Source organism: Lingula anatina, chromosome 1, assembly GCF_051362555.1.
Source record: "Lingula anatina isolate TDL-2025a chromosome 1, LinAna3.0, whole genome shotgun sequence".
Classification (NCBI taxonomy): domain Eukaryota; kingdom Metazoa; phylum Brachiopoda; class Lingulata; order Lingulida; family Lingulidae; genus Lingula; species Lingula anatina.
The window spans coordinates 10833207-10856577 of record NC_141767.1 but is presented as its reverse complement, the minus strand read 5'-3'; the positions used below and the strand labels follow the sequence as shown (position 1 = coordinate 10856577).

The following is a 23371-nucleotide window of genomic DNA, read 5'->3' as shown; positions in this document are numbered from 1 at the left end:
AATTTAAAATAGTGTGCCAACACATTTTGTGATCCAACATATTTTGTAATCGAAATTTGAAATGTTTATTTTTTTTAATGTAAAGTAACCAGAAACAGCATACAGGTTAAGAAGCATAAGGGTATTCTTCTGAATATATCCTCATAATAAATAAAGGTGACTGTTACTTTGCCAAAATACCACTGACACCAATGACAAATTTTAATTGATAACTTTATTTCAAAATTCAGTCTGATGTACTCACATGTAAGCCTTTTAAGCCTTTCGTTAAAACAACAATCAGTACCCTTGTTATGTATCAATAAATGATATTACAGGTACATTGTATGGTATATTATACTGCTTGTTATTTTTCAAATAATGACTTACAAATAATTTTACAAATAGCATTTTTACAGTGTTTATTTAAATTATGATGAATTACATATTCCAAGTTTTCTAATTACTAATTTGTTCACAAACAAGGAAGCAAAGCTGTAAAGTGTACAGAAAAAAAACAGTAAATAATTATGCAGCAAAATAGGCTAACGTGTCTGTACATTAACACCCTGAATTATAAATTGTCGATAACAACACAATGTTCATGATGTACTTAATAAAACATAGCCAGAATTGGCTTGTATGATGTACAGGTTATACACAAACACTTTAGGCTTGGTTATGTAAATGGACTGATAATAAGGAATATATATCACAGACAGGTCATCATCCATTACATTAACCAGGAAGTTCTTGAGTGTTATTAACAGACAATTACTAAACATCAATGGCCTTAACCATCCTGAGCTGACCAGCGTGCATTTAATGAACCAAATGAAAACATCTTTCAATGCCACCATTATGATTTAATCAGTAATATGTATTTCCAGAATTGAACTCTCATTTCTTTTTATTCAAAGCTGCTTTTCTCCTCCCTTCAATCCTTTCTTTTATTATACCCATCATTTCCTCACTTTTCTTCTCCTTTTCATCTTCAGGTAGAGAATCAAACTCCCCGGGTCTAAGCTCCCTTCCAAACACTTGTTTCTGCAAAAGGTTTTTAGACAGGGAATTAATATAATTCAGTGATTATATACAGCATATATGCATACAAAGTAAATCATTTTCATACAAATGCTATGTAGGCTTAGCATACCAGGAGTTATAGTGTTTGTTGTAAGCTGCAGAGGCATGCTGTGTTTCCAGTGACCTCTGAAACACAGGGTGACTAACGATGATAAAAAAAAAAAAAAAAAAAAAAAAAAAAAAAAAAAAAAAAAAAAACATAAGTTTGGGTGTCCTGAAAACAACTTGAAATAATAATTTCTGTAATAGTTCTTACTCAACACCCCCTCAATAATGAATCCATTCTACCTAATCACACTTGTATCTTTATTGAAAATGTAAAGGGCACTAATGGAGTAATATTCTAAAATCCTTTATGTTGTAGTTTTTTCACAGTAAAGTACCTCTGCAAATTTGAAATCATTTCTGTGGTTTTTCAAAGCTTCTCTTGACTCTTTATCTAGGTCAGCTGCTTCTTTAGAGTCGCCTTGAGAAACTGTAAGTTAAAAAACGATGTTATTAGAATGAATGTCTGTGTCTACCGGGGTATAAGATATGATTTAACATCTTTACTGGTATAACTGAAGTTATCAGTAAGCTAAATGGCATTGTCTAATTTTCTTTCATGGTTGACTGCAATATACAGGTATTGCAACTTGCATGTGCAGTCAATTAAACAAAATTAGAATTGCCTGTAAATGGATTCATTACTAAGCAATATTTATTTAATAAAAATCTCCAACATAATTGGAATAAATAAGAATGATGCAAAAATATGTCATAAATATATACATGTTTATTAGTACTTACTTTTAAAAATTGTCTGTTGTACCTTTCCTAGTATGTCCAGCATGATCCTCTGTGCCTGGACTTTCTCAGGGTCATGTGGAGTAGGGGACCTTGGAGGTGGAAGTATGTTGAACTTTGTCACAGCACCTGATACTCTACTGGGTGGTGGAGCTGGGATCAGGTAGCTTAAAAAGAATATTTCTACTGTTACTATTTAGATAAAAAAAAAGGACTGCAGAAACCAAAGGGGAAACCCACTTGTTAATTATTGTAAATAAATTCAAATGATGACACATTGATTGCTACTGTATAAAATTGACTTGATCAATATTTTTCTAGACTAAATGTATTCTATGGTGACTGAAATTTTACTTTAAGTTTGTAAACTATCAATTAAGTTATAAAATTGAAATGTATCTATATTTAAAAAGAAATATTTAAATGATCTCTACCTGATAACAGACCTCAGTGAGAAGACAGATGGAGCTGGAGATTTCTGGCAAGAAAAATGTAAAATAGAATACAGAATTAAATTTCAAATACTTGAAACAAAAAGTACATGTAATATACTTTTTTATATCAATGAACAACATATTCTGCTTATTACTGAGTGATCTCTTGAAAAAGGTAACTTACAAATTTCCTTCCCTTCATTGCTTCAATTTCTTTCTGCAATCTCTCGATCTCTGCTGCAGCTCTCCTTTCTGATTCTTCCCTTCGTCTTCTCTCCTAGCAATACATAAATAAATAAATATAGAAAAACTTTAGATGTAATGTTTCAAAACCTTTTATATTGTCATGCCTTTTAAAAACTTTCCTCTTAGCAAATTTTTACCTCCATGTTAATGCAGATTTTCATTAACTAGTGATGAATATGTATGGCTGTGATGACAGCTTAGATGAAACTACTAATCATAGTGCATTGTTTTTTTTTTTAAATGAGTAATTATTCATCTTACAAATATTTGTAAGAAAAATTAAACCACAGTGGGAAAATGGATGTGGACTTCATCAGAGGGAAACATTAAATTTAACTAAAATAAATGTTCTTTTAAGAATCTTAAAGATCATACCTCATCTAAAAGATTTTCCAAATATAATTTTTCTTCATCTACTTTTTCTAAGTCTGCAGCAGCTCTTCGTTTATTTTGATATTCTGCATCCCTGTAAATATGACATCACATATGATTGCAACATTACTCATCTTCTGACTACAGTGGGTAACCATTTGTACTGGTATAACCTAATCTTCTTGTGATACTACTCCATAATCAATCCTGAGAAAATTCCCTAAATTACTTTGAGAAAAACTACAACCTGATTTGTGTATTGAATCTGCCTTACATAATCATGAAGAAAACTGCAAGCATCAGGGCATCCATAGTTTGTAAGGCTACATTTTACTTTACTTGGGACCATCAGGTTTGCTTACGTTTGTGATGAGGCGAATATGGCTGATACACCAGTGGTAATTCAGTTTAAATGAATTATGCAGGCCTGCGAAAGTGCAAATGCTTAGTGGTAAATCATAATGATTTGTGTAATTGTATTACGGAAATCAACTTAATAATGCTTCATTGCCTGTTAATAATTGTTCATCATACCCTGTTCAGGGAATTATACCGATATAAATCCCTCCCCTGTTAAATTAAAACTGTTTTAGGGAAGCGGGTTTCTATTTCCTTTTTAAAAAGAAAAATTATACTGACTGTCTGCACGGGTTTACAATTTACATGAAAGTTTCATTACTTAATACCTTCTCTGTTGCTCCTCTGCATCTCTTCTCTTGTCATCTGCTTCCCTCTGTTGCTGAAGTAATCTGAAAAATAAACAAATAATACAGAGACAATGGAAATATGTTTAAACCAACAGAACTAAATTTCATATAAAGTATGAAAAACATTTGGGTCTCAAGAATAATGTATGTATTATCATACTTAAGATCTCTCATATTCAATCACAAACCTTTCTCTCTCATATTCCCTTTGTTCTCTTGCCAACCTTCTTGTCTCTGCTGTAGTGTGTGAAGGTATCCTTCCCTTTGACCAGTGATGCCAAGGTGGATACTTTGCTGCAAGGAAATTAAAGTTATTGTAGGTGAAAAAAGTTCATTTTTATTGTAGTATGCTTTTTTATTTACCCTTGGCTTCAAGCCCAGATCAGATCTGAAAATCAGGCTATTTATTAATGTGCTTCATCATAAACTGTGCTGAAGGAACATACAATATATTCAACATTTATAAATCATACATGTACATTCATTCCTGACTGTACATGTATTCCTGACTGACGGTAGTTATCAAAATTAGGTAATTTATCCTACTGGTAACATAATGTTTTGTTGAATCTGCCTTTCATAATCATTGATAAAAGCTTATCTCTATAACTTCAATCTATCTCCCTGGGGAGTCTCACTAAATTGCTATCAACTTGACTGGCTTAAATATCTGTCACGCCTAGTAATGCTGTTAGTGGGTAATTATCTTTACCCCATAGCTGATTCGGTAGGCGTGACAGACATTTAAGCCAGTCAGTTGATAGCAAATTTAGTGACACTCCCCAAGGAGTTAGACCGATCCAGATGGATCGATTTAGGCATGGGAACCCAATCTTACTTTGTGAAGGATCAAGTACAGGAAGACCAGTCTTCTCATCTTTATTCAATAGTCCATATAGATCTCTATAGAAAAACCTGTTAACCTGAAATCAGTGCTTCTTATACTAAATATATAGTATTCAAATTTTGCATCTCGAAATAATGCTCTGAAAGTTTTGAATATTTAAAATAAAGATGCTCAGTCAAAAAGTATATGATGCTTATATATCATTACAAATGTGCATACAAAGAAAACATGTAATTCATTGCCATCAATCAATCAATCAATCAATTGTCCAATAATTAATGAAAAATTTACCAATATTCTACAAAATGACTTATCTAAATGAATTTGAAGCATATTTTCAGATAATTTGACATGTAAATCAGAATAACATTATGTAGGCCAGATAACCAGATTCAGATACAGATCTATAAAAAAAAACAAATTAGCATACCAAGTACTGAAATTGGCTGGTTTTTATATTTCTACTTCCCTCTTTCAACACAGTTTCCATTGCACTGATCTAAAATTAAACCACAAATAATGCATCAAAAGTGAGGACAGTTTCTGCTGAACATTAATAAAATTGATTATTCTAATTAAAAACTATAAGTATTACTATTATCTACATGGACTCCACAAAAGTAAAGAAGCTAAAAAACACATAATGATGTTCACCCCTGATTTGGGGGTTATAAGCTACTTGGTGATGATTAATGGCAAGGTACTAATACAATTTAAGACACAATGCTTGTCTTATGCATGCAGCAAAATAACCTACATCATCACAACGCATTAGTTGATCCTTGAGAAGCATGAGATATACCACTGTGAACACTGGAAGACATTCTGTGTGGTAGCCAGGTACATCCAAACCTATGATATACTGGTCCCATATATACAGCACTGTGTCAATATTCAGGAAGCCTAAAATATAAACATGTTGTGGAAATACTACAGAGGCTGGTTCACTTTCTTTCTTTTTTTTTCAATTATTTCAATTTCTTTATTCTCCAATTGAATTTTATACTATATCAATGTTACATGAGCTGAAAAATGCTCAAAAACTCAAATAAGAGGAGAATTATCACCCATCAAAAAGTTATTGCATACTTCATTTTAATTGCAACAATATACAATCACAACAAATCTTCAAAGTGACTTACCTACAAATAATGCTTTTATGCAAGGTCTCACTAAAGTTGTCAAACCTTCCTCAAATACACTTTGTCTGGCTGCTTCAGTAGTTATAATTTTTTCTAAGAATAAAAAAATAATGTAAAAAAGTTAAAAAATATCACAAAAAATAGATGAAACGTGTGTGTGTTTGTACACGAGAGAGAGAGAGAGAGAGAGAGAGAGAGAGAGAGAGAGGGGTACCTGATGGTATGCAAGCCTGCCCCAATTTGATTGCCAAGTCTGAGTCTCTTTCCTGTATAATCTGGGCAACTTTGAAAGTGAAACTCTTCATTTCTTCATCATGTATCTAAAAGGTCAATATTTCTCTCTTAATTGAAAACACTGCACAACAAAAAATCATCCTTCAATACTCCATAAATACTCATTATGTAGCTTGACATTAAAATTAATTAATCATATATATCTATTGGGACTTCTAAAAAATATGAAGATGATTCTTATTATGTTAAGCCCATTCAGTTTTACACAGAGCCACTTTCACTTTACATCTCTATATAAATGTTCCAGCAATTCTTGTGCCTAATATGAATACCCAAATTGGGGATTTTCCTGTAGAACTCTAATATTTCAATGTCTCACAAGACACCTTTATCAATATCCAGAAACGAGGCAACAGTTTTTATAAAAGCTTCTACCTGGTCTCCACCCCACCCCCCCTTTTGGAGCAGATTACATAATTTTTTGAGCATGCTAAAAAAATTTGTGGCAACCATGGCAACATTTGAACATCCTGTCTACCACCCTTGTATGAGCTGAGTGTACCCAGTCTCTTTTGAGCCTCCAATAGTGGCCTGACATGTTTCATGGTGGCACAAAAGGAGGTGCAAGATTCACCTTTCTGTGTAATGGGGGTCTTAGCAGATAAGCTTCAGCAGCAGAAATTTTATCAATCATGAAAAGTACCTCTCAAACAAACAGAAGTGTCAAAAATTAATTCATAACACTACTCCTGATGAAATAATGGTAATTTCTTATTTAACTAGTATATACTGACTGATTCTAACTAAATAAAACTCACATCTGATCCTGAATCCACCACATATCCTGGTCTGGACTCCATTAAAGAAATATATTCTTCAACAAGCATAGCAACAACATGACTTGGGGGAGGGTCCCGTCTATGAAATAAATATTTAAAAAATCTGAACAAAGCACACTTTCACTAGACAAAATGCACTGTTTAAACAAGAATACCTATATCATGTGTTAATTCAAAATTACATATGCATATAATTCCACATCTTAAAACATGTTTCTTTAGAGAGGAAAGATAAAGTTCTACCTTTGCTGAAGGTTTGTCAACTATGACTTTACCTTGATATGCTTTTCGATGCTGTGTATATCAGCGGAAGCATTAACATATATTCTATGTCTGTGAGGCTGACTCTGCTTTGTTTTCTTGAATGGTAATATGACAACACTGCCTTCATTCCATAAAATGCACCTGCAGTGATATGTCCCACAATTACAAAAATTTAAACAAGAATACTAAAAATCTAAAATATGATATTATTTCCACGAGTTACATATTTTATTTTATTCATTTATCACTTTGTTTTTCATAAAACCACTGACGTTTTCAAAATAAAAGATATATTTCACTGTGCTACTGCTTGTACAAGCTGTGCAACAGATCAAGCATGCAATCAAATGATTTTCTTACCCCCAGTGAGGACTAGACTAGGCTGATCAATCGCCAGGTAGTTTTATGCTTAGGACACAGTCCATAGGGTTCATTAGATCTACACCATGCCTGCCCCTTACAGCGCACTGTATCAACTACTAATTTAAAATATCATTTAAAATTACAAATTTAGGCAACCCAATGTTCTTTTGATGTGAAGCACCCTCAAGGCAATAATCATAGGGTACTGGTCTCACCTACAGATCCCCTGAGCTCCTCAACTGTTGTCTCTGAATTCAACAGGTTTTCACATTTCTGAGAAATTTCTAAGTCTAGCTCAGACATAGCTGCTCTTGGGTTAGTAGACAATATGTCTACATACTCTTTCCTTGCTGAAATAAAAAAAAAAAGCAAGATTAAAAGAGTATCAATAGAGGTGCACAAATTTCATTTCAAAAAGAAATTGGTTATTCAATGGTCAACCTGAGAATAACAAATGCAGACACAAATGCGGGTGTTAATACAATTAAATCATTTTAAAATTCTTTACATAAGATTTACCAGATACAGGAAGATATAACCTGGACATACCTTTAGTACTACTTAGAAAAAGTCTCCATACAATGTGCCGCAGTGCCCAAGGTAAAGACTGATTGAAACAAACATGCAACTTGCTTTTGAGATCTGGCCATTTCTTTAAAATGCCAACTGAACCTTCTTTGGCATTGTTAAGGATTAAATCAGTCTTTGTATTGATTGGTGATTCTTCAAGTAATTCCCTTGCTATTTCATTACTTAAACACTGGTCCATAGTTAGTGAAACCTTTGCATACAGTGCATCATATTCTTGACCTATGAAATTAAATGAGATAAAATATTCACATTCCTGAAATATGCATATCTGATCATCCTTCTTTAATTTAATAAATGTACATGTACTGGTATATGAAATTAACTGCAACGTAAGACCTTGTAGTATGCAAAACTGAAAGCAATGAAAGAAAAATTTGAATATATGAACACAATCAAATTCTTTGTTCTTTACCTCCCTGTAGAGCCATGGCAGCCCTTTCCATGAATAAAGTCTTTTCAGCATCTGACAGGTCTGTAAACTGTTGAACGTGACTTTCTGCAAGTTGCTGTTGTATCACTTCATGCAGTTCAGCAACAAAGGCTTTCCAATCCTAAATGAAAAAAAAAAAAAAATGAAAATTCAAATTCTCTCTCTGCAAGGTGGTAAGTAATTTGAAACTAAATGTTACTTACATGTATTTTCCTTGTGATATGTTTAGCTGCAAATAAAATATTCTAGCTGTGGGGCGAAAGGGGTGCAAATGTAAGAAAAGGCACTTAATGAAACCAGAAACAAAATTCAGTTTCATTCACTAACTAGTATTTCTTTTTGAAATCCATACTTTTTCTTTTAAAGTTCAAATCATTGCTTCGTTTGCTTATATTTCGAGGGTAATGTGTAGTAGAAAATCTCTCTATAACATTTGGGGTGATAAGGCTTAACGAGTTGCCCCGCAACTTGAGTTTTAATGTTGATTGCGATGCATTAAACATGTACTCTGCAGACACATTTATTTGCTATTTATATTAATGGAAACAATAAATTCTTCAGTTGGAAAAGAAATCACCAAAAGCTTCCATTTTACCTGAGAACTACTTATGCGCTCTTTTCCGTCAAGTAACCACGAAGGAAATCCTCCCTTTGCCGCCATTTTTAAACAACCATATTCACCATGGGCTGGTTAAGAGGCGTTATTCTATTGGACCACGCATATCGAATCCGAGCCTATAAAAATGAAATGCACATTCACGACGTCAACAAACATGGCTTCTTCACGTGTAGCAGACAGGTTTTCTATCTTGCTTATCATCTTAGGTAAATAAGAGTTTGTTTATTTAAAATTCTATTTCGATCTGTGTTTGATTTTAAATTTATTGAAAAGAAGTACTTTTCCTGATCAATGCATCATCGCTTTTCTTTCAGGTGTTCTTGTTTCTGACACTGTGTCAGATTTGGAGGAGGCAGCCTATCCAACAGGTAAGTCTGCCGACCCTGGTCGCTGACGTTTGAAAGCTTTAATTAAACGCCGTCTTAATATGATAACTATGACGTAAGGACAAGTTCACTGGGAGTTATGTCAATTTTCTTGTATATAATAATTATTTGAGCCTTTATATGAAGAAATTGATCATAGTTTTTATACATTTTTATAAAATTTAAATGGTTTATTTTACATTGAATTGAAATTAGGAATATAATGACTGTTAACTCTAAGGTTGATATACATGTACATGCATTTAAGCAGATAAGACTTAAATGACATTGTTAATGCATTTTGATAGTGAACAATAAGAAGTAAGGATTAAAATGATAAAATTAATTTGCACCTAAATTTTAGATCCAAAGGCAGGAGTTAAACAGAAAATTACTTTTTTTACATCAGTTCTGTAAAATACATGTAAAGCTTTATACATTGCACTTAAAATGTTCCAGTTCCAAATGTCTGAATGGGCTTTCCTATTTGTATATTAAAGGGAAAAAATATGCTGTTGATGTGTACTTGCTGCACTGGTATAAGAGCTTGATCGGCCATGTAGAACAGGTTATGGGCTATTTGCAATTCTTAATTCAGCTGATAATGTCATGCTTTATCTATGGGTATTAGAATAAGAAATGGTTGAAGGAGTAACTAAAAAAGAACACGGTATTTCACACATTATCTAAAGACAAGAATACATGTTTAATGTATGCTGATGTATATTGTATGTAGTACATGTATGAACTTTACAAGCTTTCATGAAAATTTAAATAATGTGCAGCCAGAGAAAATATTTTATGAGTAAAGTTATTATTTAAAAGAGGTGCAGTTTCGAATAAATAACTAAAATATATAGTTCATAAGTACATTCCTAGTTTTTATGTGAACCTGATTTTTTAATTGGTGATTCATGGCCATTTTACTCATTTTCAAGGACTTCCTCCTTTTTGTGAAAAAAAGAAATAGGGACCCTGTTAAAGATATTCTGATGAAAATTAATCCAAGTAGTAATGTTACTCATAATAATGAAATTTTGAACTGTTCATTTTCTACACTTACTGAAAATTATGGCTTTCGTCCCAACATATGAGACTTTATCAGTCACACTGAAATCATATATAGTGAACAGTCTAGTGAGAATTGCTCACTATAACACTGCCCTAGATGTGAGACAGGTAGTGCCCTCCCCTGTCCTTGTTTAGTGAAGGTCTTTGGGCCTGAACTTAAATAACCTCTTTCACCCCTTGATTGAACCACAGGGATCACAGTCCAAGATCTCCACACTGTCCCACTGATGGAACATTCAAGTACCTCAACATTGATGTATCTTGAGACCTCAGATGTGTTGGAACAACTCAGTCTTAGGTGTTCATTCGCTGTGACCTTTAACCAACTGAACAGTGTTTAATACTTTTTTACTCTATTGCTCCTTGTATTCAGATATTGGAGATGTGGCATTTATTATACTGAGCCAGCCTGAATCTTTCCACATATTACGTGCACAAAAAATTAAGAGCAGCTTAGAAGAACAAGCAAAAAAATTAAAATGGGTAGGTATTTTTTTTTTTTTACTGACTAAGGGAGCATTCACATCGAGAAGAGCTGAGGTCTAGTAAGGCCGCAACCTAAATATGGCGGACCTACATGAAAGGAAGACTGCTAATCCTGTAATGGTCTCTCCGCCTCTCACACGCCTCTCCGCGCGTTGTCCCTCAACCTGTTGAATTGAGCCGAGATTTAATTACTGTGCCCCTGCAGGGACGACGTGTGGGGAGGCGTGTGAGAGGCGGAGAGACCATTAGAGGATTTGCAATCTTCCTTTCATGTAGGTCCGCCATATTTAGGTTGTGGCCTTACTAGACCTCGGCTCTTCTCGATGTGAATGTGCCCTTATATTATTGCATTTTCTACTGTTAATCTCTCTTTTCCATTTCTTATTTAAAAGATATCTGCTTTCTTGTCCTTCTGCTTCCATATTTACAATTGTTTTAGTCTGTGAAAATCATTTTAGAAAACGTACTTCATGTTTCTTAAGTTTTTAAATGTTATTTCTTTAAGTACCCATGTCTACATTTGTCATTTATACTAAGAAGGTTACTGTGAAGTACATGTGCTTGCTTTTTTGTTTGTTTTTGAGGTATAGATAGGTGAAAAAACCTAGGAGTAAAAAGATGTTACTGAGCTGAAAAATACATTTATTGTGTTACAAAGTAGACCTTCCTTAGAGAAAGGAAAACTTCATAAAGCCAAGCCGTAACTGTAGAACTTAGGCCCACACTTCTCAGCAAGCAAATATACAGTTACATTTGTTCTGTTGTAGGCTGCACCAAGTGTCACTCTCCTCCATGAACAATGGCCAGGAAAGACTGGTGCCTGGACAGTGCAGCCACTTCTTACAGAGTAAGAAGTCTTACTGATTTCACAAAGACTAGTATTGCTAATTACTTATTTTAACCAAAGAAAGTTTTTTTTTTTACTTAATGAGAAATCAACAGGACCTCTTGGAAAGTTTGAAATAATCTTTGACAATTACTTTGATTCCAGCTTGGCAGAAAAATTTTCAAAATTCAGATGGCTATTTTTTTGTGAAGACCAAACAAGCATTAATTTGGCAAAACTTTTGGAGGTGCTAAAAAGATTTGATCCCTCAAAGGTAAGTGTTAAGCCCGCTTTACACTGTATGGTTCATTTCTGCATCCCGTAGTACAGCCCCGTTTAAGAGTAAGAAAAATAAAACCTAACAACTGGTTGATCATTGCGCATTCATTCTGCAAGCAAGGTGATGCTTGTGACTCCTTTCTATGACCACAGCGATGCCAGTTTCATAGTTTTGAAAAGGATGCAGAAAGGACACCGTCCAGTGTAAAGGGTGTTTTAAGGTTTGTAGTGTAGCAGTTTTGATGAGATGGCATTGTGTTGAACCACAATATTATTTAAATGCCATAAAAACTTTCTAAGTGTCTGATTCAAGCAACAAACCTTTACCCAACACCAGAATACCCTTAAAGGAACAACCAGTACTTGACTTCATTATGGCACTTTATTAGCTTTGGGAATTAAGTAATGGATTTTAATCATTATATGGTGATAAACCTTGCATGGGGTTATGACTTATAATGAAATATCCAATTTCGTTCCAGGAACAATTTCTAGGTAAAGCTCTCAGGGACAGCATACCAACCATCATCCATCATTTTGCATTCCATGATAATCCCAGTAGCTTTGCATATCCAGACTTTGCTGCTGGTTTCTTACTCAGTCAGCCGTTAATCAAGAGGTAATCCATTAATAATTAATATTTTCAATCATAGTACAAAGTCATGCAACCTTGTCCAAGACACTATCAGTTTGTCGAGCAGCTAGGTTTGTCTTTGTATTGATTTTCTTCACACATTCCAAGACATTTTATTTCATAGGACTTGTACCTTAAGGTAGACGATGGCATGCAGCAAAGAAATTTGTTGGTTACAACTGATAAATCCTGTGGCCTTATCTCCCAGATAAGATTGAATATCTTTCATCCTAAACTACTGCTTATTTTATGACTTGTTAAAGTGCTTGCCCTTGTCCCTTTTAACTTCCTCCAAGGGGGTTAATGCACCTTCTTTTGTCTTTTGTTCTGTTTGTCACCAGCCTAACCCAAAAAAATTATGGCTGGATTGTGATAGTAAATTTATAAAGTATGGAGAATTTTGATGAAATGTTCAGGATAGGAGTAGGCTGTATTTGGGTTGCAATTTAATAGTTAATTTATTAGTTTATTAATTATTCAACTTATCAATTTTCTGTTTATTGATATTAATTAGAATTCAGTTAATTAGTGGATAATTGATGAAAAATACTGATTAATAAATTAATTTACTAGCTGGCTGATTAATCAACGTTTTAAGGTAATGAAAAATGAGTTGCTCTAGTAGAGGACTGCACTATCTAATTGCTTTTCTAGTTAGGTGCACATTTCACCATTAAAATATGAAATAAGTAGATTGGATGATTGTTCAAAATATTTTGACCAAATGTGCCTCTAAATGGTAGCAGTAAGACATTCAATTAGATGCAAGACCACACCTTGAATACAGGCGTAAAGTTATCTTTAATTATTCCTAGTTTGGGTGTTTTGAATATCCTAAAGATTGCAGGTTTTTTCTTAAATTTATTGTGAAAGAATTTGGTTCACTTGTAATGTGATCAAGATTTGCCCTTTCATGTATTTATAGTGGCATATTTCTTTCAGTTTAGCTGAAAGGTGGTTGGAGAAAAAATCTAAAATGGATTTTACCATAGATCCTAAGCATGAGGTAACATGGTACTCTCCTTACGTCACATATAATTGATATTAAATTTTTAAAAATTTTTTTCTCAAGTGGGTTTTGATTCATCACAAAACTAGCCTTGTAAAAATTATTAAATATTTGTTTTAATTTTTAATTACCTGGCACATTCACTTTTAGCCATTAGCACATAATAAGAACTTTTTATTTCATATATGATTATCTATATTTAATTATATCTTAGCTGGCAAAGTTTATATGGGATGATGACAGGGGACCAAGGTTGACAGATATTCCAGAACTATGTGCTGGTGAACCAGATGAAAAGTGTGCTACAAACTGTGAAGTACGCCTGCCTGATTGTGTAAGTAGGCCCATAATATTTTATGAAGTCCAGTGTGAGTTTTATCTGTGAAAAATGTTATAATCATTTTTGCTGTAAGCATGCTTAATTATTTAACCATATTTTTTCCTATAAAAATCAATAGATGAAAGCTTATGATTCATTGATAGGAACATTAAACTAATAAATCAACAGCTTCACTACTTTATAGATGTAAGAATGAAAACTCCTGCAGTGTTTGGGGTATTATATAAGTCTAAGTGACCCAGAGGAATTACTCTTTTGTGACTATATACTAGTTTTATACATATTTTTTACATAGGGGGCTCCTGTTCCAAAAGAAAAAATATTTTTTGCAATAAAAACCTGTGAACAATATCATACAGAAAGAGGTATGTTTGTTTAAAATTGTTCTTGAAGAAGTCTGGAAAAAGTAGTAATAGTTGTATTTAAATGATGAGTAATAAAGTTTGCAACTATAGGCTTGTTAAAGAAATTTTATCATCTTAAGTACAGTACAGTAATTATTGGCATAACTGATCATCTTTAGGTTTGTAAGGATTGGCAAGACCGCCTGTTATTTTCAAAACAATTATACTTCTAGTGTATAGTATACATATTTTAAGAAAAAAGGTTTAAAAATAAAAATATATTTTCCAGTACCTGTGGTTCAAAAAACATGGGGACAAGATGCTATGAACATAGAATATTACAGTGAAAAGGAAGATAGCAGTATACCGACAATTGATTTAGGAGTGCCAAACACTGTCAGAGGTATAAATGATTCAGTGAATGTTTAAAAGATTTTTACATTTAAATTGTTGTTCTTCAAGAAAACTGTATGGTTTTGAATCATAATTGTTTGTTATTTGTTTTGAAGAACAGGTAAGAATAGCAATTTTGTGTCAAGCCTGAAATAGCATCAGATTTACTAATTTAATTTTTAGTTAATGTATATGTACCCAAAACCAGTTGGGCCAGCAATAGTAATCAGATATTTCATTTCATTAAGAAGCTTTTTGTAGTGTAATGATCCAATGAAATTGTTGCATGTATCAGCGTGTAAAGAAAGATTGCACGTTTTATTTTTGAATTAGCTTTTTGGTGTAGATTAGCCAATTACTGAAATACTAATCAATATTTCACAGGTCATTGCGGCAAATTTCTTGCCATACTAAAAAGAGTTCATAGTAAAGAAAATTTATCCAAGATTCCATGGTTAGTCGTTGCTGATGATGACACCCTTCTGAGGTAAATAGCATCTTTAATTAATTTGAAAAAAAAAAAAAACAATTATAACAGACATGAAATTATCTATACAATCAAATATTGAATGGAACTTTATTAGGTATAAAATGATCCTACTGTTCTACATGAAATCATAGTGCACTTTAAACGTTTTGAACAAGATACTCTCAAGTATAACTGCACACAACTTGAACAGTGGAAACCCTATGCCTGCTGCCAGCTCTTCAATCTTGGTTCTCAATTCACAATCAGGTAGTGGAGTAAACTTGTCAAACAGTGGGGCTATGTAGTCTGCATACACAGTAACCAAAATCTGATGGTAGACAAATATAACTTTGAGAAAACAATACTTCTTCACCAAGAAACTGCCATTTAGATTAACAGCTATTCAATTCAACAAACAAGTACATGTACCTCTTTTTTTTCTGATGGAAATTCTTATTTGTAGTCTGTTGATAATGATCAGAAGTTTGATCATTTCACTTTATACATGAAATTGAAGCTATAAATACCTTTATGTTAAGTTTCATATTTACCAGAACATCACTTATGAAATCTCCTCTGCAATATTTTAGTGTAAGTAGACTTCAGAGACTTCTAGCTTGCTATAATCCAGAGGAAAAGGTTGCCCTGGGAGAGAGGTATGGCTACGGAACTTCTTCAGGGCTGGGATATGATTATATCACTGGCGGCGGTGGGTGAGTTTGCCTCTTAACTGTACTGTTATAAAACAGATATAACGTGTGATTCAACCAATATAAACATGCAACATTTATTAACATTCGACCAAACAGATGTATGACACAATTTTATAGAATCAGGTATTTCAGATTTTAAATGTATTAAGAAATACAGGAAATTGTATGCAGTAAGAACGCCGTTGATGTTTTGAAACATCAAAAACAAAGCATGTTTAATTTATTTTTACCTTATTATAATTCTTATTTGTCAGAATGAAAATATGACCATAAAAATTAGTAAAGCATATACTACATATTACAGAATGGTGCTAAGCCAGAAAACAGTGAGTGCCCTGTTGGACACCAAGACGGCATACTGCCCTTCTGATGAGTCCCCAGATGACATGCTGCTGGGAACTTGGCTCAAGAGACTAGATATTCCAATAATTCACAGCCCTCTCTTCCATCAGGTTGGTAATTTACATTAATCCTATAAGAAAATTTGAGAGCTTGTAAACAAGCAAATATGATTATTTCAATTGTAGCTATATTTACAGTAGGTCATTGAATTATTTAAACTGCTCTATCATTTCATGTATTTTTATGTACAGACACAGATGTGTCTGTACATATAGCCGTCATCTGCGTCTGTCGTCGCCGTCGTTGCCGTCGTCGCCTTGCACTTTTACCGATAACACGATAAGTGGAAAAATATTTTTTCTTTTGGCTTGAAACTTACAGAACTGATGAATATTCATAATACGCAGGTCAAGTTCGAAAATCAGCATGATCGGGTCACTTATAGGGAATTTATGCTGTTTTTTCACTTTTTTCAGCATATATGCAGCACCGATAACACCATAAATGGAAAACCATTTTACCTTTTGGCTTGAAACTTACAGAACTGATGAATATTCATAATACGCAGGTCAAGTTCGAAAATTAGCGTGATTGGGTCATTTTTAGTAAATTTAAGCTATTTTTTCTCTTTTTTCAGCATATATACAGCACCGATAACACCATAAATGGAAAACCATTTTACCTTTTGGCTTGAAACTTACCGAACTGATGAATATTCATAATACGCAGGTCAAGTTTGAAAATCAGCATGATTGGGTCATTTTTACTGAATTTAGGCTATTTTTTCACTTTTTTTCAGCATTTTTGCAACACCGATAACACAATAAATGAAAAGCTGTTTTACCCTTTGGCTTGAAACTTACAGAACTGATAAATATTCATAATACACAGGTCGAGTTTGAAAATCAGCATGATTGGACCACTTTTATGGAAGTTAAGTTGTTTTTTTCACTTTTTTCAGCATATATGCAACACTGATAACACGATAAGTGAAAAACAGATAGGCCAATTGTCATAATACTCATAGGAGTGGCCAATCTTACTAAAATGAAGGTTGAGTTGGAAAATCAGCATAATCGGTCCATTATTTTAGAAGTTATGCTGTTTTTTCACATTTCCTCACATTCAATTCTTAGGCATGTTAACACTCTCATTATTTAACTAATAAGATACGTAAAAGTGTTTGTTTGGCATTTCCTGCATCTTTACAACATTGTTAGTTGATTTTGTAAAAATGATAGTAAACCTGTTATCGTGTATTGTGTAATAAAGTGTCAAAAATGGAAATAAACACATATCATTGCAGTTTGTCAGATTCAATCATCCACTATGTTCAGAATCTCATAATGGAGGAAATTGGACATATAACACTGTCTTATTGATATTTTCCCATCTCATCAATTTTCTTAGTTGGTCATATAAAAATGGCACTGTTTATTTTGTTTTATGTTTAAAAAGTCTTAAAAATGGTAATAAACCCATTTCAGAACAGTGCTGTCTTGTTTCACTTTTTTCAGCATTTATGTAGCACCGATAACATGATAAGTAAAATACCGTTTTACTTTTTGGCTTGAAACTTACAGAACTGATTAATATTTATAATACGCAGTATTTATAATAGCAGGTTAAGTTTGAAATTCAGCATGATCCGGCCAATTTTAGGGAAGTTATGATAGGTTTTTTTTCAAATTTTTCAGCATTTTTGTAACACGGAAAACAGGATCAGTGTAAAAATGTTTTTCTTTTTGGATTGAAACTGATGAATATTCATAATACGCATTTCAAGTTTGAAAATTGGCTTGATTGGACTATATTTACAACTGTTATGCTGTTTTTTTTCCTTATTCAGCATATATGCAACACTGATAACACATTTTAAGGAAAACCAATCAGCCTTTTGTCTTGCAACTCACAGCAGTGATTAGTCTGACTAGTATACAGATCAAGTTTGAAAATAAGCTTGATCAGTTAAGTTTTGATGAAGTTATTAGCCTTTTTGTATATAAGTGTTTTTTTTCTTCAGATTTAATTCTTAGGCATGTTAACAGTCTCAATATGGAACTAATTAGATATGTAAAAGTGTTGTTTTGACATTTTCTGCTTCTTAACAATATTGTTAGTTGATTATATAAAAATGATGGTAAACCTGTTATCATGCATTGTGTAATAAAGTATCAAAAATGGAAAGGAACTCATCATTGCAGTTTGTCAGATCCAGTCATTCACTATGTTCAGAATCTGCAAATGGAGCAAATTAGACATTTAAAATTGTTATATTGATATTTTTCCTATGTCGACAATTTTCCTAGATGATCATTTAAAAATGACAGTAAATTGATTATTTTGTTTTATGTAAAAAGGTGTTGAAAATGGAAAGAAAATCATTTCAGTACAGTTATCTCTTGTTTACATTTTGGCATTTTGAACTTTGAACTTTGAACTTCCATGGTCTTGAAGACCTTCCCATATCACATTTTCTGAATATCCATGATACTTTTATTTTTTTTATAAAAAATTGATGGTCATTATGCTGTTAAGTATTGTGTTATATTGCATGAAAGTTGAAGAAACCTGTATTTTGGACACTGCTGCCAGGATAGCGATTAAGGGAAAACCATGTTACTTATGATACTCAAATTTACTGAAAAGTTTCATAAGACTGAAGTGCAGCTTGTGTTGGAAAACCAGTGTGATTGTTTTCTGTTTTGGAAGCAATGCAGTTCTATAGAGTGAACTATGGTGCAATAAATGTATATGGCAGTATATTAATTCAGGGTCACAAACTAATTTGCTTAATTAATTTTCAAGTGGCCATTAAATGAGATTACATAAAACACACCTTCATAAAGTAATTTGCTTAATAATTTTTCAAGTGGCCATTAAATGAGATTACGTAAAACACACGATGAGATTTCATTGTAAAGTCCCCTGGGTATATCTCTCTTAACTGTGTCACATAATTAGGAATCAATGATTATTGTGCAGGTAAATGTTAGTCATGTTAGTAATTAGACAGCTAGATTTAAAGTTTGAATAGCAGCTTTATTGGAATTTTTTGTTTTGTTTTATTTTACATTTTCTTTTAATTATTTTTCAAACACTAGCATCTTCAAGATATCACTTTCAACTCCCATCCACCAGAAGCACTCTGCATTTTCTGTTTTTCCACATAAGGAGTTGTGTTGGTTTTTATGCCTTTAAACATTGTGTAATTATATTATTTTATGCACTGTCATCTTTTTTCACATATTGGGATTTTCATTATGTGAATTTGAACTCTCACATATGGTCCTGAAACTGTAATCTTATTGACCATGTTATTCTGTTGTACATTTTGTGAAATTTTATCTTTCACATACTGGAATTTTCATTGTGGGACTTATAACTCCCAAGGACATGTAACATTTAACTTTTATTGATACTACCTGTTGTGCAATATTTGCAACTTGACTGTTCTTTTTGGCAAATAATTAATTTTCTTTGTAAAAAGGGTTTTGTTTTTTTTTTTGTTATAATCTCTTAAGATATTGTTACAAAGTATAGCCATCTATGGATGTCACATGGTCTGATGAAAAGTTCAGATATCAGAATAATAGCTATGACTGCCCTTTTTGTAGTAAAACAAAATATATTATATTTCTGCGAGTTGTTTACACTGTTTAAACTCAAGTTGGATGATTCATATCATGGTTATGCACCTAGACTGAATGGCAGCTTTAGTGGAATATTTTTGTAATTTTTTCTTTAATTTTTAATTTTTCAAACTGGCATTTTTAAGATGTTTTCACTTTTCAGCATATATGCAACACTGTAAACACATTTCAAGAAAAAAAACGATAGGCCTGTTGTCATGAAACTCGCTGGGGTAATGGATCTCACTAAATTGAGGTCAAGTTCGAAAAGCGGCATGATCGGGCCACTATTTTAGTAGTTATGCTTTTTTCCCCACTTTTCAGCATATATGCAACACTAAAAACACAATATAAGGAAAACAGATAGGCCAATTGCCATTAAACTCACAGGAGTGGTCAATGCTGCTAAAACACAGGTTGAGTTCAAAAATCAGCATAATCGGGCTATTATTTTAGAAGTTATGCTGTTTTTTCACATTTCCTCACATTCAATTCTTAGGCATGTTAACAGTCTCATTAGTTAACTAATAAGATACGTAAAAGTGTTTGTTTGACATTTCCTGCATCTTTACAACATTGTTAGTTGATTTTGTAAAAATAATGGTAAACTTATTATTGTGTATTGTGTAATAAAGTTTCAAAAGTGGAAATAAACTCATGTCATAGCAGTTTGTCAGATTCAATCATTCACTATGTTCAGAATCTCAGAATGGAAGAAATTGGCTATTTAACACTGCTCTATTGATATTTTTCTTAGTTGATCATATAAAAATGGCAGTAAACTGTTAATTTTGTTTTATGTTAAAAAAAAAAACATTTCAGAACAGTGCTGTCTTGTTTACATTTTGGCATTTTCAAGTTGTGACTTTGAAGTTCCATGGGCCTGAAGACCTTCCCATATCACATTTTCTGAATATCCATGATACTAATATTTTATTATTAAAAATTGATGGTCATTATGCTGTTAAACGTTATGTAATATTGCATCAAAAAAACTATTTTGGGCACTGCTCCCATGATGACCATTTAAGAAAAACCAGGTCACTTACTGTTCTCAAACTTGCAGGAAAGAAACATGCGACTAAAATACAGCTTCAGTAGGCAATGCAGTCTGTTTGGTAATTCTTACTGCCAGTTACTGCCGAAAACGAACCCCCCTTTTGAAATTGCTGGCTACAGGCCTGTAAACCTCTAGGTAATTAAGTGAACTTCTTATTTTGCAATTGTTTTGTTTCTTTTTTATTCCAGGCCAGACCAGATGACTATGCTGGGGATTATCTTGGTCACCAGGAAGAACCTATTTCTTTCCATAAACATTGGATGGTAGATCCATATAAAGTATATAACCAGTGGTTGAAAGAAAAGGATATAGCCAAGGAAAACGAACCTGAAAAACCAAGAAAACCAAAAATTATCATTGAAGATGTCCATGATGAGTTGTAAAAGTGTTAGATGCTCCTCAGTCATCTCACAACATTATTTGCATCCAAGTCCTTACTATTCCTACAGTATAGTTTAAACTTAGCTTATTCTTACCCTCTGGTATCAGAGGCTTCTTAAATAGTGTACAAAATTAAGGTATAGGCCCCTGTGGGAAGGTATACACCCAATCAGCTTGTCTGCTCTTATGAAACTTCTGGGCCCAAACTTCTCTGCCCGTACCTGCCCCTTGAACGGTGGCTCAGTAGCAGAGGAGGATAATTGTTGGGTTGGATATTTTTGCTCAGCTTGGCATATGGAGTAATGCTAGACTTGCATTATGTAACACAGGGATGTGTGCTTCTCAGCACCTACCGGTAGGTGTGAAATCACCCTTACTGAAAAACACAAAGGATATGTCTGACAAGGAACAGGTTCCCTTGATCATGTCAAATCTCACAGGGTCCGATACAATAATTTTGTAGCAGAGTACATGCGGACCCTGTGGTTAGAGTATAGCTTACTCTCTGTGCACAGTGCAGGATTTTCCCCGTGAAAAACTCCTGCTTAATTACTGAATTTTCAAGGGGTAAGCAGCATTATTTTCCAACAAACCAATTTGGGATCCTCCTTTTCTGTCATTTGTCATATCTCTTGTAATATAAAAGTGATCATTTTTCAAATGCTGCCACCCCTCCAAGTTTGGATTCTCATACTGCCATTATTTATTTCATTTATACCCAACAAATGTGTGCATTCTTTATTTCGTAATCTGCAGAAGTAGAAGTGTGCAATTTTTTGACAGAATTAATGAATTGAGTATGTCGCTGTAAAACAGGGTTTTCTGCTATGTGTGTTCAATGGAAAACCAGCTTGATCAACAGTTCAGGATAGGTTTTTTCTCAAAACTTGCAAAATGAGTTCATAGCAAGCTGCACCTCTTGTTTGTTGAAGTATAGTGCAGAAGGCTCCCTTGCAGCTTTTGCTTGCAAGCATCAACATTACAGACTAAAATGCTGCTGATTGCAACTTTCCTTAGATGAATTTAAGGGTAGTATTAATCCAGAAGATAAATTTAGTTGAAAATTGCATCAAATGTGCAAAAATGTTGTCAAGTTAATCTAGTGGTTCAAGTACCCTCCAAACCATTTCCATCTATAAATTCTCTCAATAGAATCTCTAGTCTATTCTAGTCTAGTGTTTTATTTATACTAGCGAGTAGCGATTGTAATTATTGTCTCGGTAAATATTGTCATTGCTTTAATATTTTTAAGTAATATAATCTGTGCAATTTCCCTAATTTTGTCTAGTTAGGGTGCATTTTAAAACTGCTCAGTATACAATTAAATTGCATTTGAATATGGGATGACCTTTCTGCAAAATCAGTCCCACAAATCCCACTGCTGTATTGTGCTTATTTTTGTAGCACATTAAAGAGGCCAGGTATATTGAATCTTATTACAGATGTAGGTCTGACATGTCTTTTAAACCCCTTTAAACTTACGCATTTGTGTATCTTTTCAGAATTTTGACTAATTTCATATTTTACATAATGTATATGGCAATATCTTTGGTTAATATTTTTCTCCAGAATTCCATTCATGCACAGATAGTGCAGGTGTACAATGTCAGAGCAAAAGAAGAAAATTGTAATAAAATATAAAACTGTCTTGTCTAGTCTCAATTGCCTTTCACTAGAATTATGGCCAACTTGTTATTTAACAAATCTTTACCTTTTCATTAAATATTGATATTATAATGACAGCCAAACATATAAGACCGCAGTATACCTAATTTCTTCACAACATGCATAATTATTTCCAACAAGGAAGTTAATATGTCTTTGGTTCATTTTTTTTTTTTTTTTGCAGCATTATGCAAAACGTCATGGATGGATTTTGATAAAATTTTCAGGGTAGGTCATTAATGGCCCAAGGAAGAAATGATTACGTAGATTTTTGGTGGTTATACAGAATACCACTAACAAACTTGCTGCATCGAAGCTACACAAGCAGTAATAATTATGTATTGGTTTATTTTAATGGTACATATCATAGAGGTTACTTGTAAATTGTGACCTGACCTATTGCATCATCACATCACATGCCGT

General features: G+C 33.1%; 2 protein-coding genes across 2 annotated transcripts; one reads left to right on the top strand and one right to left on the bottom strand.

Annotated features, from left to right (window-relative positions):
• Positions 1-194: 194 nt before the first annotated feature.
• On the bottom strand, positions 195-9057 carry LOC106153737 (uncharacterized). The gene is made up of 19 exons (XM_013527818.2): positions 8916-9057; positions 8303-8441; positions 7849-8109; positions 7515-7649; positions 6948-7077; positions 6652-6751; positions 5814-5919; positions 5600-5692; positions 5215-5360; positions 4888-4956; positions 4449-4533; positions 3799-3904; positions 3590-3652; positions 2907-2997; positions 2470-2562; positions 2286-2329; positions 1855-2018; positions 1449-1540; positions 195-1026 (listed from the first exon to the last, which is right to left on the bottom strand). Exons 1-19 carry the CDS (start codon positions 8979-8981, stop codon positions 880-882), a joined length of 2130 nt encoding a protein of 709 aa, XP_013383272.2. The 5' UTR covers positions 8982-9057; the 3' UTR covers positions 195-879.
• Positions 9006-22930, top strand: LOC106153738 (beta-1,3-glucosyltransferase). The gene is made up of 14 exons (XM_013527819.2): positions 9006-9145; positions 9254-9307; positions 10749-10858; positions 11629-11708; positions 11853-11961; positions 12449-12585; positions 13543-13606; positions 13824-13943; positions 14245-14314; positions 14583-14696; positions 15071-15173; positions 15746-15868; positions 16173-16320; positions 21091-22930. The coding sequence occupies exons 1-14, from the start codon at positions 9064-9066 to the stop codon at positions 21283-21285; spliced, it is 1509 nt and encodes a 502-aa protein (XP_013383273.2). The 5' UTR covers positions 9006-9063; the 3' UTR covers positions 21286-22930.
• Positions 22931-23371: the final 441 nt, after the last annotated feature.

Coding starts and splice junctions, on each gene's coding strand:
- LOC106153738 (XM_013527819.2), top strand. CDS start 9,064: ATGAAATGCACATTCACGACGTCAACAAACATGGCTTCTTCACGTGTA. Junction 10,859..11,628: donor AAGCAAAAAAATTAAAATGG/GTAGGTATTTTT, acceptor GTTCTGTTGTAG/GCTGCACCAAGTGTCACTCT. Junction 13,944..14,244: donor AAGTACGCCTGCCTGATTGT/GTAAGTAGGCCC, acceptor TTTTTTACATAG/GGGGCTCCTGTTCCAAAAGA.
- LOC106153737 (XM_013527818.2), bottom strand. CDS start 8,981: ATGGCGGCAAAGGGAGGATTTCCTTCGTGGTTACTTGACGGAAAAGAG. Junction 4,957..5,214: donor AACTAATGCGTTGTGATGAT/GTAGGTTATTTT, acceptor GTTTAATTTTAG/ATCAGTGCAATGGAAACTGT. Junction 2,563..2,906: donor TGGAAAATCTTTTAGATGAG/GTATGATCTTTA, acceptor ATGTATTGCTAG/GAGAGAAGACGAAGGGAAGA.